The 19,186-nt window shown below is 36.8% G+C and overlaps 2 protein-coding genes across 2 annotated transcripts; both read right to left on the minus strand.

Moving 5' to 3' along the window:
- Positions 1 to 347: 347 nt before the first annotated feature.
- LOC110382081 (uncharacterized) lies at positions 348 to 6,710 on the minus strand. The gene is made up of 6 exons (XM_021342564.3): positions 6,557 to 6,710; positions 4,918 to 5,404; positions 3,554 to 4,331; positions 3,012 to 3,280; positions 2,406 to 2,598; positions 348 to 1,233 (listed from the first exon to the last, which is right to left on the minus strand). The coding sequence occupies exons 1-6, from the start codon at positions 6,599 to 6,601 to the stop codon at positions 366 to 368; spliced, it is 2,640 nt and encodes an 879-aa protein (XP_021198239.3). The 5' UTR covers positions 6,602 to 6,710; the 3' UTR covers positions 348 to 365.
- A 634-nt stretch (positions 6,711 to 7,344) lies between these two features.
- On the minus strand, positions 7,345 to 11,927 carry LOC110382080 (F-actin-capping protein subunit beta). The gene is made up of 6 exons (XM_049847213.2): positions 11,769 to 11,927; positions 11,260 to 11,644; positions 10,717 to 10,916; positions 9,953 to 10,064; positions 8,540 to 8,683; positions 7,345 to 7,853 (listed from the first exon to the last, which is right to left on the minus strand). Exons 1-5 carry the CDS (start codon positions 11,769 to 11,771, stop codon positions 8,556 to 8,558), a joined length of 828 nt encoding a protein of 275 aa, XP_049703170.1. The 5' UTR covers positions 11,772 to 11,927; the 3' UTR covers positions 7,345 to 7,853; positions 8,540 to 8,555.
- Positions 11,928 to 19,186: the final 7,259 nt, after the last annotated feature.

A 19,186-nucleotide genomic window follows, 5' to 3' on the forward strand; every position in this document is an offset into this window, starting at 1 on the left:
GTGGCGCCACCCGGTGGCAGAAAAAATTTCAAAAACCCTCATTAAAATCTTTAAATTCAACAACATTCCGCTGCGCGAACGCACACGCGCGAACGCACACGAGGTGGAGGACTTTTGTGTCCCAAATCTCAAAAAATGTTAAGCTCGCGAAAATTTTGCTTTCGCTGCGCTCGCGCCTTACACTTTACAATAATTTTCTCTAATTAGTTTAGATATCTTTTTGCGTCCCAACTATCAAAAATTACGCGCTCACTACGGTAGCACCTTCTTCACTTTACAGTGCTTTACACTTTACATTAGTTTTCTCTAAATTCTTAGGAGGGTCTTAGGAGGTTAAAAAACAAAAATAAAATAAGAACATTTTATTACGTCTCATCCTCTGAAAATTCATCTGATGATATTTCTATGACTAGGAATGGGTCTTCAAAATCGAATACAGTGCACACGAAACCATCTCCTAACTCGTCTAACATACTTTGAACATCTACTGGTTCAGGCTCTTTTTTAACTTTTACATCTTCCTCTTTTCTTTCTTGATCGCAGAATTGTATTCTATCGCTAATTGACGTATAATTGGAATTACTACAATTATGATTCTCATTTATATCACTAGACTCAATATTTGGATCATCAGGGTCTTCAATTTTTATTCTATTAATTATATTTGCGTTATTTGTTGTTGTTACTGTATCTAAATTATTATTATCAATAATTTCCTCTGTGTTTATATGTTTAACTTGATGTCTTTCAAGAACGACTATTGGAACTTTGGCCTGGTTTTCTTTAACGCTCGAACTCTCTCGTGTAATATTTTGGTTTCCTGTTGTTTCTGATAGTGCACATGATGGTGATACAAATGGAGTATCCAATAACTGCGATAGTAAAGGATTACATGAGGACGGATTTGCATTTACACTAACGTTATGATTATTTGATACACCTGCAGTATTAGCTTGATTACTAATCGCATTCGGAGTTAAAATAAGATTATTATTTGATACTAAACACTCAAAGCTAACAGTTTTTGTACGCTGTTCTATTTCACTTCTTCTTCCTTCTATTTCAAATTGGTCATGACTTATGTCAGGAGCTACATCTTCTGGTGGTATGGTGCCATCCTCAGAGTCACTTTCTGAATTGCTAGATTCTCTGTCTGACTCAAACTCCATCGTACTGGCTTCTCTATTGCTTTCAGCACCTGATGAATACATCTGATTCTCCATTTTAACATATCTGTAAATAATGAAATATCTATTTGTATCACCACGATAAAAATAATAAGCTAACAGATTTAAGACAGTAAACTGAGTGGCCAATGTATAAAAAAGCGTAATTTCTTAACCGATTTAAAATAAAGAGGTTCTCAATTCGACCGCATGTCTTTTCAAATGACTAAGAGACACTAGAAACTCGACTGCATTTTGAAGAACAGTCAAAGTAATCTGCGATTTTAGACTATGGTAAACACATTTGACGTATATTAGTCCAGATAAACTTGTCATCCGCAAATAACTCCAAATAAAGTATAATCATCGGCACGAATCTTGAGCGCTGACCTTCACCTGCGCAGAAGTAATTTATTAGCAAAGAACCAATCCCGAGTGACGGCCATGACGCGATGCGCTGCGGGCCAATCACCGCTTTACCCCGCCCCCGCGCCTCACATAAAAGGGACCCAATAAATTACTTCTGCGCAGGTGTAGGTCAGCGCTCAATATCCGTGCCGATGATTATATTATTTGATTATATGATTATCCTACTAATATTATAAACGCGAAAGTTTGTATGTATGGATGTATGGATGTTTGTTACTCTTTCACGCAAAAACTACTGAATGGATTTTAATGAAACTTTACAATAATATAGCTTATACATCAGAATAACACATAGGCTACAATTTGTAAACATATTGTTCGAAATACTAAACCTGCGCAGACGAAGTCGCGGGCACCAGCTAGTAGTACCATAAATTACTTTTATACCAGGGGCCCGGTTCTCTTAAGTTAATAATGTCAAAATCGAATAGAAATTGAATCGAAATATGATTGCAATAGCAGTTTTAACAATATAAGACCAATCGTATTCCAACGACATTCGATTGGTTTGCTATTGGTCTGCCATTTTGGTGATTTTGGTCTATACGGTAGTTTGCTCTTCAATCATATTACAATCATAAATCATTTGCAGACAAAATGATTCATAATTGAATGACAGAAAAGGATAAAAACGTTTATTTCAAAGAAAAAATAGAGGAATGCCACATACGCTTAAATCGTAATTGAGTCGGGATTGGATCTCAATCGAACGTGAATCGTATGTCACTTAAGTAAAATTAAGAGAATCGGGCCCCAGAAACATTTGTCACTTAAAAAAAACCGAATAGCAGGAATATCGATATACAATACCTTTCTAAGATTTCTTCTTCTTTTATTTTAGCAATGAGCTTGTTTTCTTCTAATTTAGCCAAAAGTTCTGGATTATTTTCCGCAGGGTCATCAGGGTCTTGCTTATCGGGTACTAGACATAGAAGATCTCTGTATTCTCGCTTCTGTCGGCGCTTACGCAACGCCTGTCCGCATTGGCGGAATAACGCTGACGCTGTAACACAGATTTCGATCTTTATTAATTTTATGCTGAAAACTACTTGAATGTCTGTTGGGAATTATCAATATAAAAAAAAACCGGCCAAGTGCGCGTCGGACTCGCGCAACAAAGGATTCCGTACTATAATTTATAAAACCAAATTTGCAAAGAAATCACGTTTTTGTATGGGCGCCCCCCAAAATATTTATTTTATTATAGTTTTCACTATTTGTTGTGCAGCGGCAACAGAAATACATCATCTGTGAAAAATTCAACTCTCTAACTATCACGGTTCATGAAATACAGCCTGTTGACAGACGGATGGACGGCCAGAGGAGCTTAAACAATAGGGTCCCCGTTTTACCCTTTTGGTACGGAACCCTAAAAATTCTAGCTCTAAATAACATCCATTTATTTAAATTACCGACCTTCTCGAATCACCTCTTGTTTGTTCCAACCCAAACGTTCTTCTCTATTTGCTTCTATAACACATTTAACCACGTCTGAGAAATCAGGGAATGCGACAGCGCCTGTGTTGTCTATGCTATCATTTAAATGCTCTTCCAGCCTCTTTGCAGGACCCGATGGATGGCCATTGGCTACTTGTAATCGAATTTCGCGCCTTTTTACTATTATATCACTGTCTCCATTAAGTTCACATATCTTCTTGTAGCATTCAACAATTTTGCTTTTGAATCTGAAAATTTTAAGATTTTTTGCTGTTTAATTTTACATAACATAAAAGTGGGTGCCACATACTTCCCAGCGGGGCCCAGTAGGGCCAAGGCCTGCCGGTTCTGCGGGATTGTTTCAAAGAGTTACCGCGGCCCTGGTACATAAAAGACCTACGACGGAACACGACGGTTTTTAGTCAGTAAGAGTCTGACACTCCCTCACCGCTGCTAACCCACAGCGGGAGGGGTCATTTGATGATTTTTGACGTCGTTAAAAAAAAGTGTCATATACTTACTTTGCACATTGAATGTATGGAGATGAGAATCCATTGTCCGTTATTACCTCTGCCTCTTCTAACTCTTCTATTCTTTTTTTATAAAACGCAATATCTTTTTCAATGGCTTTTATCCTTTCTTCATTATAATTATATGGATCTACATTATCAATTCTGACATCAATATGGTTTTTGGGAATTAAAAGTTCTACATCTATATCTTCGTTAGAGGGTCTGGTTATATTATTTTCTGATTGATCATTTTCTTTATTTGAATCTTCATTAAGGCCAACGTTTTTTTCAGTGTCTGCAGTAACACTGTTCATTGCTTCATTTGATAATGTATTTTCTTTACAAGAATCATCTAAAATTATATTTACATTTTGATTTTCATTACTTGTCTGACTGTCCTCAAGCTCATTGTCAGAATTATCTAAAATAATAATATCAGTCTTTTCGTATCTAATGTCTAAACTATGTGGTTTGTCTGTTTTAGCACCATTTAACTTTTTACTCATTGCTGTAACACATTGTTTGTTTTGTTTGTTTAATTTTGCTGCATTGACCAAATGAATATCATTTAATTTTTTAGCAAATCTTTTGCGATGTTGGTATGATTTGACAGCTTGTGAATATGCAGTTAGTTTTCTGTTTGCTGCACCACATTTTTCTTGTTCTTTTATTCGTTCAGATCTTCTTTCGCCAATTTCGTCCATATCAAGACATTGTACTTCTTCGTCTCCATTTGTTTGTTTACTACTTTCTTCACTATTCATTGGTTTACTACTGCTATTTAGTTCTGAAATTATAGAAATTTTACATTAATACTTATGATCTTTAGTAGAAGAGTATGTAATGTTGAGTCATTCATTAGTAATGAGGTAGGTACTTAGGAATCACACGTAAGGATCATCATCCTCATCTAGTATGTGATTTATTAATGGGATTAATTTCTGTAATAGGATTAATAATAATTATCTTTATTTACCAGACCATGGATCCATAAATAGTAACCTAAAATATAAACTATAATACTAATAAAACTGAATTAAATCTACGTTTACGACACTGAAATCGGGCGTCACACTATCCATGGAGTATGTAAGACACATCCGCAGAAGTGTGCTGTCCGATCTAGTGCCGCAGCCATGGGCCACCTAGCACACAAAGTGCTAAGCATGCTGTGAGAGCTGTCACGCCACCTGCGAAGAATCGAGGCACAGCGCTTCGGGATGAAATCCATCTATCCTCGCCTCAGTGAACATTCGCTGCAAAAAAGTGGCAGCCCCACCAGCATCCTAAACGCATTGTTGTACTGGACATTAATACATGAGCCAGTATCATTTATAATGCTTATAATGCCTATTAAAGAAATATTTTCAAACCTGTAACGAATCCAGATGTCCTATGTGGCAATTCTCTAGTTAGCGTTACAAAAGGCACTTTCCTTCTCAATCGCCCTGATTTTAATTCTTCACACAATGTCTTGATGTGCAAAAACTTATGATTAGGGTCTTTCTTCAACAACTTCCAGGTTTTTCTCAACAATTTCTTAAACTCTTTAGATTGTTTAACAGCATTGCTTGTATCTTTATATAACGGTATTAATGTTTTCTGTATTACTCTTGGCATTCCTACTGCATTCTTCATATTCAAACATGTTTGTACAATTTTATCCATTAGGCTATTAATTTTTAGCTTTCTCACAAAGGCCTTTTCTGTTGCATAGTCCATTGGTACTGTCTCCGATGCTGCCATGGGTGCAGCTTGCGGCTGGTCATCATCCAAGTCTATAGTTTCCACTGTTTGTGGTTCAACAGCTTTTTCAGTGCCCACGTTATCATCATCTTCATCAAGAACAACAATGGGTACCTGAAATAATGTGCCGATGATTTAGAAATGCATGGTATTGGTGTTAGTTTGGGGATCACCAGAAAACATATTCCTTATCATCGTATAATAATAACTCAGTAAGAGAAAGAGAAACAAATTAAGTATCTTGGCTTAACGCATTGTCGCCATGTGGGATCTCGACACAGCTGTTATTGTGCCGATTGTCGTTACGGTCAATGGTCTAATAGCCAAGAGCCTCGACCAACACCTCAGGAGGCTCTCGTTGGGCGGCTGGATCAAGGGACTGATTCAGAAGGCAGTACTCCTTGATACGGCTTGTATTGTGAGGAGGTTTCTGTCTCTGGGAACCTTACCACTGGTACCTTGGACCCTGTGCCCGATATCGGTGGCCATCTATTTTTTATATTTTTAAATGTTTTTTTTTTTACTTTTATAATCGAATATTTTTAATATTTTTTTTATTTTTATAATCGAATATTTATAAATTTATATAATATGTTGTAAAATAAATAAATGACCATAACTCAGTAATATAAACTCAATAATAAATCAGTTTAATGAAAACAGCAGTTTGGAGAAGATTAAATTAGATAATAAATAAAATAGGATTCAGAAGGCATGCACATGTTTTTTGAAATTAGTTTTTCTAGCCTGAGCTGTCCCTCTGCTAGCCAAGGTCTTCCTACATTATTTCCAGGCAACTTGATACTTTGAGTTTTGTCCATGTTATGATAACAATTTAGAAGTACTAAAATCAGCAGGCTTATTTTTGCGATTGCTAGTGTGCAATTGCAGTGGCAGCGGAATCTGCTAACTAGTAACACATAGTTTTTTAACTTTGGCACACCAAGTGCAGGCATTGTGGGCGACCTTTCACAATCACAGTGGATATTGGTATATAGTGAATACTATATGTTTGCGTTATACGCATACACTCTAGCTGCTCCACTGCTACGGTCAGGATTTCACACAAGTTATAAAACATATAGCTATAGTATATACAATGTACAAATATTTACGGTCCTTGACGACGATGAGCAAGATCAGAAGTGCGAAGTATGTTTACAAAATTAAACGTGAACATATAGGTATATAATATTTACAACAAGTTCCTTGCTTTGACTTACGTTGTTTAAAGAAGTAAAGAATTAATTTAAAATAAACACGTACCATTTCAATATCATCATCTTCTATTATCACAGTGTCTGAATTCATTTTTATGAAAGAAAAAACTAATAAAACGTTTTGATATATAAACTTTTATGCAAATTGCAAAGACTTTCTCCTTCACCACCTGATAGTGACTGACAGATAGTTAGTTATTGTCATCCTGACACTGACAGTTTTTGATTCGTTCAGAAAGAGCAACAGACCACAAGAGAATACACAGTTTAGTAATTAGGCGTGTCCACACTGTAGACAGTTTTCTCTGTCTACGATTCACACAGAGCGCGAAAACTCGCGAGGCATTTACCGTTCGCTTGAAGCAGTTCAATTATTACTTGTACTAAGTAATCTATTCGCATCGTATGGCGTTACCCCGTTTGTCGTTCATCTAAGATAGGACAACGCTTTAGTGTGGACTTTTACTCATGCGCTAGCTAAGCAGATTTGAAAAATAATGTTCACTGTAAAGAATACCCTCTTTAATCTGAAAATGGTATTATTAAGAACACCTACCTCTAGTGGTTGCAAGCCCTTGGGTAGTAATCTGTGCCTTGGGTTCGATTTCTGGGTCGGGTAGTTTGTATGTTTTGAGAAATAGCAGCTCGGTGTCTGGCAGTTGGTGGCGATATACACTACTCGTACTAGGAGAGCGCAAGAAATAAGTTCGTGGTTTCTTGTCTTGGAAAAAGAGACTTCATTTTGTGATTGCGCGTACCTACACACACATGTACATTACCTTTCTTATTATGTATTTAATGGAAACTTTGTAATGCTTTGAATAAAACACAATATGCGGATAAATATATATTTAGAGAGGCCAATTAAAATCTATTGTTATTATGTGAAATCAATTGCAACATTAAAATTGGCTTGTTGCATTGCCTTAACATTATAATTATGTAATGTTGTATCTCTTACGTAGAACCTTAAGATAAAAATACATTTTGTTTATATACTACAAAAAAGAAAATACTAAGCAATAAAAAATGCAACTGTAAATGAGATGGATGATACTTGGGCGAATTTAATTCCATAATGAGACATTTTTTTACATAGTTTACATGCTTACATTCCAATAATATCTATGAAGAAAAAATATATAAATATAAGGACTATTTGTTCAAAGCACCATACTGGCCGCATTGATTTATTTCTAAATTCAATACACTATTTATTAATAGACGAGAAATATACTTTTTTTTATTAAATTATCCTTCATAAGTTTCCACAATTTCGTAATTTCACTTTTCTTCGTGAGCGATCCTTAATTAACACAATTTACCCAATATCTCCACCTCATCTGAAAGTGAAGGATACAAGTATTAGAGTTATAAGTATTTATATTAGTAGTTTATTTAGTTATAATTATTGCATAGGGCCAAGGGGCCCTGGCTTCAAACAGGGTCTTTGCTCCTGGGGGTCGTGCATCGCGCGTATGTCTGTCTTTCTACCCACTGTTTGTTTTATTTCTTATTGATGTTTTTTTGTTTCCTGAAAAACGCTTTATCTATCTATCTACGATGGACACAGAAAATTTACTTGGCAAGGTGTTTCCAAAACAACAGATTTTCATCTGATTCTTTGTATTGTGCAACTATTGTAATAGGTACACAGTAGGTAGTATTAATAATTAACTTACGTAAAGGCTAAAGGTGCCGTTGAACATAGGTTAAACTGGCTACAGCTTTATGCGGGTGAAATTGCGAAAAATCTGCTATGGTATGGGGTCGGTTTCCAGTCTAACCAGATGCAGCTCAATACCAAAGTTTATCTAACTTCTTGAACCCATTTTTTAACACATTAATTGTAGAGAAAATAAAGATTTTTGTTTGTATGTCTCTACCAGACCTCGGGACTATAGAGTCCCGGATTTTTGGGAGGCGAACGTGGGGCCGAAGCCAACACGCTGAAGCCCTTTTGAGACAACTTTAATGAAATGGTGACACCAACTATTATTATTATTTTATTTGTTGGTACAAAACTCACGTAAATACGTCATAGCTCAGTCGTCGCGCGCGACGTGCCGGCGCTGCAGCGCGAGCGCCAGGTCGTGCTGAAGCGCTGCTTTGCGCTGCACCAGCTCAGCTGGCACCACTGACCGGAGGCCGTTCACTATGTCTTTTGTTTTACCTGGACAAGAAGGTAGATGTGTATGTAAAAAGATTTAAGCAGGACTATTGACTCACACACAAGTTGTGTTTAACCCGCGCAGTATTTAAATATACGCGACAACAATTGATTTTCTATTGTTTTATAATTAGCGGCATACAAGCGGTCAAACTATGATGCTTTTTTCATCACCACCTATTTTTAATTGTTAATGGAAAACATAGAATTCAATTGATAGGGAAAGAGTGCTGATATTGTGTTATTGTATTAATGAAAGCCTTTTTAAGGCTGCCATACGTCTCGATTTTTGTACGACAGATAATCTGACAGATTTTTGTAGGATGAGTGTGCAGCAGTATTTTGTTCTAAAAGGTTATGCAGGTCCCACAATTGGTGATTGGTCACCACCTGCATAAAAAAAATATAAAACTGTTCTTATCACTGATAAAGTTTTATGGCTATTGTCAACCACCTGCACTAAAGGTAGAATTCCGTGGGTCGCGGCTTACGCAGCCGCGCGCGGCTTACGACAGTCGTCGGCCGCGCGCGACAATAGTCAACCTATGAAAATGTATGGCACCGCTGCCGAGGTCCGCGACAGTCGCGCGCGGCCGACGAATTTCGTAAGCCGCGCGCGGCATTGTGTTGATATTAGTAGATTTTGTTCGTCCGTTCCCTCTAGTCGAAGTGCTAATTGATATCCTTGAAGAAGAAGAGGATGACGTATTGCTGTGGCTGTATTATGAAAATAGATTACCAATCGACCCTATTTTTAAAAAGTAGAAATGATGAAGGATACTACCCAATACTGATTCAAAAGCATTTGTATTGTAATGAAAACAAAAGGAAGTTTTGCCGACTAAATAACAAACAATAAATTCTGGTTTTACTAAAATTATATAGATGTTACTAAGCGCTAGACCATGTTGAGATGCATACGGCCGCGCGCGGCTTACGAAATTCGTCGGCCGCGCGCGACTGTCGCTGGCCTCGGCAGCGGCGCCATACATTTTCATAGGTTGACTATTGTCGCGCGCGGTCGACGACTGTCGTAAGCCGCGCGCGGCTGTCGTAGCCGCTATCCACGGAATTCTACCTTAAATGCAATCAAAATTGGTTCAAAGTGTTATAATAAAAAGATTAAAGTCTGTTCGTGGGGTCCATCTACATGTATAGAGTTAATAAGTAGTGATTGTTACCGTCACAGCCTGTACTGTAGCTGGTAGAGCTTAATGCATATTGATAAGCACAATGTGGGCTATTTTAAGCATTTGAAGAAGGTATAATTACCAAAATAGATATCATTGAGCGTGTTCCTGATCTTATTCTCCATGTCCTCGACCATGCGGCCAATGTTCACGATGTGGGGAGTCACATCGCTGACTGCTGAGTCTTGCTCTGCCTGGAATTCACATAGACACTCTTTTGGTATAAACTATTTTCAACTGATTTCCCAAAAAGGAGAAGGTTTTCAATTTGTCGGGATCTTTTTTTCTTTTATAAAATGAGTTACGTGTGTTTTTTCTTTTTTTTCTGTGTTATTGTCAACTTGAAAGGCCACGAGTCCCAGTGTAGGGTTACAAGTCTTCAATATTGTTTACAAACTTCTTTTTGTGGTTTCATGTATGTCAACAAGGTACCTAGATTCAGTACAAGGATAAAAGATAGCTTAATGTTGTTCTGATGATATAAGCTATATTGATTCCGAGTTTCATCAAATCTAATTAATAGTTTTAGTATGAATGCTACAAGCTACGTACCAACATAGTTCATCTGCCAATTTATGCTAGACGACACTACGTCTATGCTCGTATGTTTGTTACCTTTTCATGCTGAAACTACTATATTAAATTTATTGACATAATTTATAATTCATTATTTGATATTATTTAAAATCCTAAGTTTTGGTTTCAACACTCCATTTGACTTAGCTCTTAAGAAAAATTAGTGTGCTTAAGAACTAAATACTTATCTCAGTCTTATAATAGCTATCGTCTAGTTTTTGCTCTTGTCCTGCCCAAGATGATTTTTGCAAATATTATATTATATAGTACCTGTCTAGTAAGACTGCCTCCAAGATTCATGGTCCCGCTGCTCTCCTTGTTAGTCTGAAGCCACAGCATGGCGGTAGATGTGAGCTTGTAGTGCGCGTTGCGGCCGGAGCTCTTCTCGATCACCTCCACCACGTGGATGGAGTCCCAGCAGCCTTTGATCTTTTGGGAGCCATCGCCCGCTTTCTTTATCAATATTACACCTGGAAATTGTGGTTTGGCTATGGTTATTTATTCAGATGATATGTAAATACTACTATCTTTTATCAATTTATCAAAAAGGGAGTAGGTTGTTGTAAGATAATAACGCTTACAGAACTACAATTTGGAAAGGGCTGTTTGTTATTGTGACATGAATAGTGAATACTGTATCAAAGAATGCACTAGTACTTGTCTATTGTATTCCAACATCTTCAATCATCGTAGATAGACAGTGGTCATATATGGACAGTGAACTAGCTCAAGCTCAAATTCTACACGGTTGAAAATGAGGAGTTTATTTATCCTCTTCTACCTAACCTATACTTACAACAAACAGATACAAACCAGCAAATCCGTGATCCATGTCCCACAGGTACACTGAGCTGACGCCGCCTTCGAAGTACATCTCTCTGTACTGATCGAACGCGTGATTAGCATCGATTTCTAACTTCCTCAGCCTCTCTGACGGCATCGACCCATCTTCAAGCGGCGGGTCGTATGTATTTGACCATGGAGACCTGTACGAGTCTCCGTCGCGGTTGTAATCACACAGTAAGTAGTCCTTCCCCGTGCTGCGATCCTGAGCAATCTTTAACGGCTGGTCCACAGACGATAGCAGGTCATCACACATACTAGGCACAAGATCTATCAAATCTGTCAAGTTCTTCTCAATCTGCTGCGGAGGCAACCTCCGCATCAGGTCTAAAGCACAATCCATTTGTTGGTCAGTCTGCAATCATAATAAAACATAGCACAGATTTAGTGAATTCCGTTAATTTTGGTGTATTAGTCATCATAACAAATAGATGTTATAGGGCATTAAGCCACCTCAAGCAAATACTGGGGCATCTTACCATGATTAAAAGAGAATGCGGAAAATGCGAAATAAATATAAGAAACTAATTATGGTTGTTTTTACTGTTAAAATTAATAAATTCCAAATATTAGGAAATCCCAACCCGAATTGATAACTTGACGTAATTTGACAGTAACATTTTACGTCTGGAAATTGAATTTAGGTTACTATTTCATAACGAGTTTCTAATCATTTCCGAACGTCGTAGATGATATTCTCGATATACCTATTTAAAGTTTAATTAAAATAATGCTAAAGGATGGCGTGATGATAAACTTATTAGTGAAAATGAATAATGCTGTCAACGTTAAGCCAGAGCATATCTGAACCTGTTTAATAAATTAAAGCATACAATTATTTCAAAAGTTTTATACTTTGTTCAAAAAGTTTGATATTTGGGACCGGAAACAGCTGGCACGTCACTAAAAACTTTACAATGGAATGTTGCTCAGATTGTGAAACGCCGGTATAGCTATTTCACTCTTTCTCGTTAAAATTCCTATAGGACGAAAGAAAGCGTCATCTTCAATGAAAACATGTAACTGTTTCCTGTTAAATGTCAGTTTGTGAATAATGTTATGTGTGTCAAAGTTTTGTTGTTATTACATATAATTTCGATAATTACTGTGTGTTACATAAATTAACTCTTTTATCAATGGGATTGTAATCCCTTTTTGTACGAGAACTGAGATAATAGTGTTTTGTGAAGCGTGAATTCTCGTAAAGGTTTGCTTTGTGTACTTAATTATACTTATTCAAATGATTCACGTTATGGGAATGTTATCACAGTTATTATAATAAAGGTTGTATATTACGCGCCTAAACGGGAAGTAGGTGTAGCTGAGCGGCAATTAGCTTTTGTTAGTAAGATATACAGTGGAGCAGGGAGTGCAAATAAGGTAATCCTATTTGTACTAGGTTATGAACAAGTTGAGGCCTCTAGAAACCCTACGATGCTTGTAATTGCAGTTCATTGTCATAAATCGCATGTTTTCTTTATAACTGGGCACTTTTTAAGATAAACTTCCTTTGAAATTGATTAAAAAACATGTATTGTGAAGTTATGAAGCCTTTAAGAATGAAACAATAAGGCTTTGTACAGTAATAAAGCATTGTATTCAAATATGGAACTACAATTACTCTGTAATGTTGGTCCTGAACTACATTTGGTATGCTGTGTATATTTTAAGAATAGTTTATGCTTGTCACTCAACTTTGATAAAAGTTGGTATATTTGTGAAAATTAGGAGTTATAAAAAAGTTTTGATAGTTTTTCAATGGCTCGGGTATTGATGGAATAACAATCTTCATTGATTTCACTATATTTGGTACTGTTTGAATACAAGTTCTATATTGTTTGTGGCTAATTAGATGTTTAGTAGCATATAAAAATATTGAAAGCACAAAACTTGTAATTTTAGGCTCTATAAGGTACACCAACCAATACTATAATATTCATAACAGTCCGTCTATTATGCGAACAACATCTTGTTAGGTTAGTTTTTGTTTACTCACATAACAACAATTTGTTTAAAAACTTAGTACATAGTTAAATACAATTGATCTATTTACTTCATGTACTTGAAGTGTTAATTACTTATGACACGTTCATCACATTATTAGTGCCCTGTTTTGAAAGAGGTGCTAATGAAAAACTATGAATGTAGTTATATACTTCCGATAAAGAAGGTAAACATAAATATAATGTATCTCTGTGGCCTTTGATAAAAAGCCAGATGGTAAAATTAGAGCTGATATCAAACCTTTGTTGCCATATATCAAAATGTTGCTGTTTTAAGTAGTTACATTATCTCGTAATATCTTCGTTGCAGCGGTAGATTAGAGGTAAAGTCCTGTGTGACCACCAGTCTTGCTAACTAGTATTGCGTAGCCAGTGTAACAAGGTTGAGGAGGTCAGACAGGCAGTCGCTCCATGTAAACTGGTACTCAGCTGCATCTCTGTTACAATGGAACTCGATCCCAACATAGTTGGGAAATGGCTAGGCAGGTGATGATAGATTAGTTACTAGTATTGATTATTGCAGTACCATAAGTAGGAATTACATAGAACAATCATGTTATTCAGCTCAATATTTTATACTAGGTCGGGCCAACGGTTTCACCCGCATCACGTGGGAACCTCGGAACGAACCCGGATAAAAAGTAGCCTATAGCCTTCCTCGATAAATGGGCTATCTAATACTGAAAGAATTTTTCAAGTCGGACCAGTAGTTCCTGAGATTAGCGCGTTCAAACAAACAAACAAACAAACTCTTCAGCTTTATAATATTAGTATAGATTACAAAGTATTAATGACTATCTCCATCTATTCCAGGCATAGTGAACGGAGAGGCCACCCTGTCATGATGCCGACCCAACTGATGACCCAGGATAACCATCAGAACGATGTACGAGTGAAGACGGTGTACAACGGTGATGTGATGATCACGTACATCAATCACAATATCAACTTTGAGGAGTTCACGCAGGAGATGGTGGCGATATGTCGGTTTTTGCCTGATCAGGTTGGTAAATTACTAAAAATAGTCTTCTTTTAGTCTTCGATCTAGTTTCGTATCAAGAAATACAATCCTTCCCAATGTGGACCTTTGAAGTTTACACCAACTGCTATTTTGGCATTTGAAAATAAGATTCTACAGCTTGGTTAATTTGTAAATAAGTCTATGTCCTATGCCACCTACAGTCCATGAGAATGTGATTGGACATTTTAGACATCAGCAGTTTTTTGGAACTTATTGAACAAAGCTTTTACACAGGATAGGAACAAAGCTTTTACACAGGATAGGTATTACTTTTCATTCGTAAAAGCCAATTCCAGGAGTTATCTTTTAGTGAATAGTTTGGCATAGACATTCTAAAAGTTCTGCCTTAGTTTTTCTACCTGCAGATTTCTTAAAGTATCAATATTTATATTATAGGTGTTTACAATGAAGTGGGTGGACGAGGAAGGCGATCCGTGCACGATCTCCACTCAGCTGGAGCTGGACGAGGCGCTGCGGCTCTACGAGATCAACAGGGACTCCGAGCTCACTGTTCACGGTCAGTTTAATATTTATTATACCTATACAATGGTCGACTTGAAACTTAGATAATCTATCTATCTCGGTATTTGACAACTAGAGATGGAATTTCAGGTAAGTCATTCGATGTCTCGCGTACCAATATGCTGTACCTAGTGTTCTTGTTCGTGATTTTTTACTAGGCATCTAGAAGTCAATTGTTAGCCAATTTTGGAGTGATTTAGTTATTTGACCAGAGCTGTACTACGTCTAACGTCGTTTATTCAAAAATCTCTGAAATGCCCTATGAAAGTTTCTAAAACACAGTAATCTATGAATGTATAAGGTGAGGTGTTAAGATTTGGCTCACTTCAGGGTTAGGTACTGATCGCAAAATTATTAGTTAGTACAAAAATGCCGAAGAATCATGCTAAAAGCACTTTTAAAAATAAAGACTCTTTAAATTAATTACATAGCAGTTAGGTACTTTAAAAGACACACTTTGTCACCGTCTGTACCAGAGTGACATCGAAAGTAGTTCCCGTTACGCTTGATAGATGGCGCGCGATGTCCCACAGACCTCTCCGGATTGTTAATAGCGGCCAGTTTTAATTTCTTGGAAGAGTTTAAGCTTTTAGAGTCTTGTACAAGCGAAGGTACATAGGTTTAGAAATCAGCGTAATTGTAAAAATGACTTGTAAATTAATTTAATTTTAAAATCTTAACAAAAATAATCTGCTACAAAAGAATTTAAGAAATTGCAATTATCCTGCGTCAGTCAATCAAAAATATATTATACCTATTTAATACTCTTTTTGAGTTGGTTTTAGTGAAATATCTTTATATTTCTATCTATCAAACTACTAGGTGTATGGTGTACCAACATAGGTAATAAATGCACATGTTGTACGAGTTACAATAAATAGGTACAAAATGTCCTTTATGAACCATCAATTAGCGTATGTGCATTTCCGCCGTATGTACTTACAACAGTTGTTTATGTGGCAATACATAAACACAGTAAATTCTAGGTGGCTGCGTAGGTAATAATTTAGAACAACCGATGCGCTGTCCAATTCAGTTTGAAGAAATATAATATTACAAGGCAGATTTAGCCGTACTTAACTTGCTTATCAGGTCCGGATAATTACACCATGTCCTTTGCTAAGTTAATCCATGCAAAGCCAATCGATTGTTTTATGCAAGTATTACAAGCACCCATTTTTGGGTACATACCTACCTAATTATATTTATTACATCAGATATTGTCTTAAAGATTATATATTATTTTTAATATGAACCTTGTTAGAATTGCTTCACCTTGCTTACACGTCCGGTTTTCCTTCGTTAAAATAACTAGTTACGCTCAACTTACCGCACCAACAAAACATTATGTGCGGTACTTATAAATAATAGGATAATAACTCTACTAGCCTTAATATTTAACGACAATGTGCTATTAAGTACTTTACTTATGAAACATTATTCGTCCACATTGATTTAACGATAAAATACAAAAGTTATGCTCAATCAATTACCATTTTAATGAAGAACAGTTTCAGTTCTCGAAAAGATTTTATTTCGCGTAAAACTGGAGGAAAACACCAAGTTTGGACGTCGTTTCACTTATTATCATAAATGAATAATTTATTGAGTAAATAATTTACCGGCGTATGTCCGAACGGGGACGTGTATCGTTTGTCGAATACAAAACGCTGTGGGGGTTTATCGGCGGAATTGTACCGATGACGATTCACTGGCGCTCACTTATCGCCGCCATTTTCGCACAATGTTTACCCGGCCGGGTGTACTTTTGCTATAAAATTCTTATCTACCCGCATTGCGAATCCGGGCGGCGGCCATTTCCATATTCAGATTGGCGGTACGTCGACAGCGATATTTCTCATTTTTTTGCCGTCCGCCGCAGCGATCAGACGTATCCAGTCACGTTCAGGGGATTCAGAAATGTGATAGCTTTGTTTCGGTTCCTGTTATTGTTTTCTGTTCCTTCACAGAAGATACGTTTTCGGACACGAAATAGAATACAAGTATAAATCCGTGCGATGGTCTACTTTGTTTTCAGTTACATGCATGTTACACGTTGTTATGTGCGACTGAAGTCAGAATATGATTCATATTTTGAATTTAAACGCAGATAGCATGTTTAAATGGAAACTCTGTGTCCAACAATTCATTAGTCAGTCTGGTAATTAATACAGCAGGCGGTAACTAAGTTTCCACAAATGATCGTGGCCAACGTTCGTGTAGCTGAGGGCACCCTGGCTGGAGTCCGAGAGCACACACGTCCCGCGAGGATTTAGTGAGGCTTCCGTATAACTTGGCGTACGCTCCAAACCGTCTGTAAATAAAACGGAAGCGGCCCAAACTTGTATGCAAACAGGGGCGGAGGAACTTGCTCTAATAAAGTACAAACATTGCGGGAAATTTTGGCGCCCAACGTGGGGCACAGTTTGTTCGTCCCACCGCCTGTAGTAGCTGCGCAATTAGGGATATTTTAATTAACTTTGTGAGCGTTATGAACGACAATTCAGAATCCTATTCTGTTAATTGAATACGTGGCCCGCCCTCGAATGGGATTGCTGTTGTTTCCTAACGGCTATTCGTTTAATACGTCCGCCCGCCGTTAATTGATATTTCTGACGATGTAAGGTGTGCCTGATTAGTCCCTTCAACATTTTATTACCCGAGTCAGACACGTTGACAATTATTTAAATATGATTTCTCGCTTGAAGAAATATGTTCGTGAAAAGGTCCAAATTAGAGGGCGTTCGTTAACAGTCGTCTTTATAACGGCGTGTAAGATAACAAAATTGGGTTTTGTCGGCACAGGTGAGCGGACCGCAGGGGCGCAAGATGGCGGCGCGAACTTCCACCCTAATTAATGTATCCCAGTGTAATTTCGCGTCGCGCAACTTTCGTGTACCGCTATATTAAATTCATAGTTACATTGTCTGATAGTGGAATTCTCTTAGGAAGTTTGTCTTCGCTTGCGGGCGACGATGAGGCGTGCTAACTTAATAATGATTAACCACGTATTTATTGATAAGCTTGTAACATGTACATTCTTTAGTGTACTTTATTAAGTAAAACAATAAAATAAAACGTGTCTATTATAGTTTTATACATAAGTTTGACTCGTATCTCTCCGTTTTCCAATCCAACTGTTCCCTGAGGGAATTTTGGGGAATTCCGGCTAAGTTCAGGAAAACTGCCCGCTAACAGGAAATCCGCTATAAAACTACCCAATTCTGAGGTTATCTCAATAAAAACGTTACTTTCCTGTTCGACAAAAAGTCAATGGGTAGGTGCAAAAGTGCTTGTTTTGGACTATTTATTGAAGAATTTTGGTGTTTATGCCATGTGGCATTAAGTCCACCATGTTTTTTCTACCTTAAAGTAAAAATAAATTAACTTGGCCTAATTAATGCTATATATACTTATGCTAAAATCTTCTAATATGTATTTTGTGTCTACATTTCACCACAATTAAAATCCTGTGTTTACCCCCAATACTTTGAGGACATGACTTTAGTAAAATTAGTGGATGCTATAATATACCTACTTACTTGGTGAGTTTGGATTGTCCAAGTTGTCCTTTTGCTTAATGCATATCAGAAATTAACTAATTTGTTACAAAACATTAATTGATTGGTGTATTAGTTGATTGCTTGCTTGTATCATAAGAACCAAAATATATATTACATAATAATATGCGATAATTATATCTTAATGAACTGTGTATCCTACAGCTCTGTAAGCAGTCCATCTTAATATCAATAAATATAAATTAATTTGTCGACAGCATCTATGCTCTTAAACAATTTTCGTGAGCAACGAAGAGTGACATCATTGTATGTGGCCATTGTCTATTACAAATATTTAATTGGTCTTTGTTTTGTTAGAATATAATGTAGACTTTATTATGAGATTACATAGTTATAGATCACGTCTTTGCTTACGATGTTCGAACAGAATTTCAGGATTAAAAGTTACTTGGAACCTTTAATTGAGTGAAACCAATCGAAATATTTTGCGTTTGTCTGAAAGTTGGAGTCCCTTGCACCAATAGTTTAGGTAATTCTAATCCTTGTCATCTAAGGTTTGAGAGTGTAATTCAAATTTTTATATCTGACCCCTGTAGACCAGCCTTCTGTTTTTTAAGATGAACACAACGTTTCATGTAAAAAAACGCAAATACGACGACGATACATAGTTCACGCGTATGCCATAAGCATGCAAATGCTAATGTACTTGTAATATCTTTTTCTTGAGCAAACTCATTAAAAGAATTTACTATCCCCGAAAGCACCATCCTACATCATTCTAGAAGGAACTCAAATTGTTCCAATTTCAAATTCAAAACTTCAAAACAATA

This window comes from Helicoverpa armigera, chromosome 18 (genome assembly GCF_030705265.1).
Source record: "Helicoverpa armigera isolate CAAS_96S chromosome 18, ASM3070526v1, whole genome shotgun sequence".
Lineage (NCBI taxonomy): Eukaryota > Metazoa > Arthropoda > Insecta > Lepidoptera > Noctuidae > Helicoverpa > Helicoverpa armigera.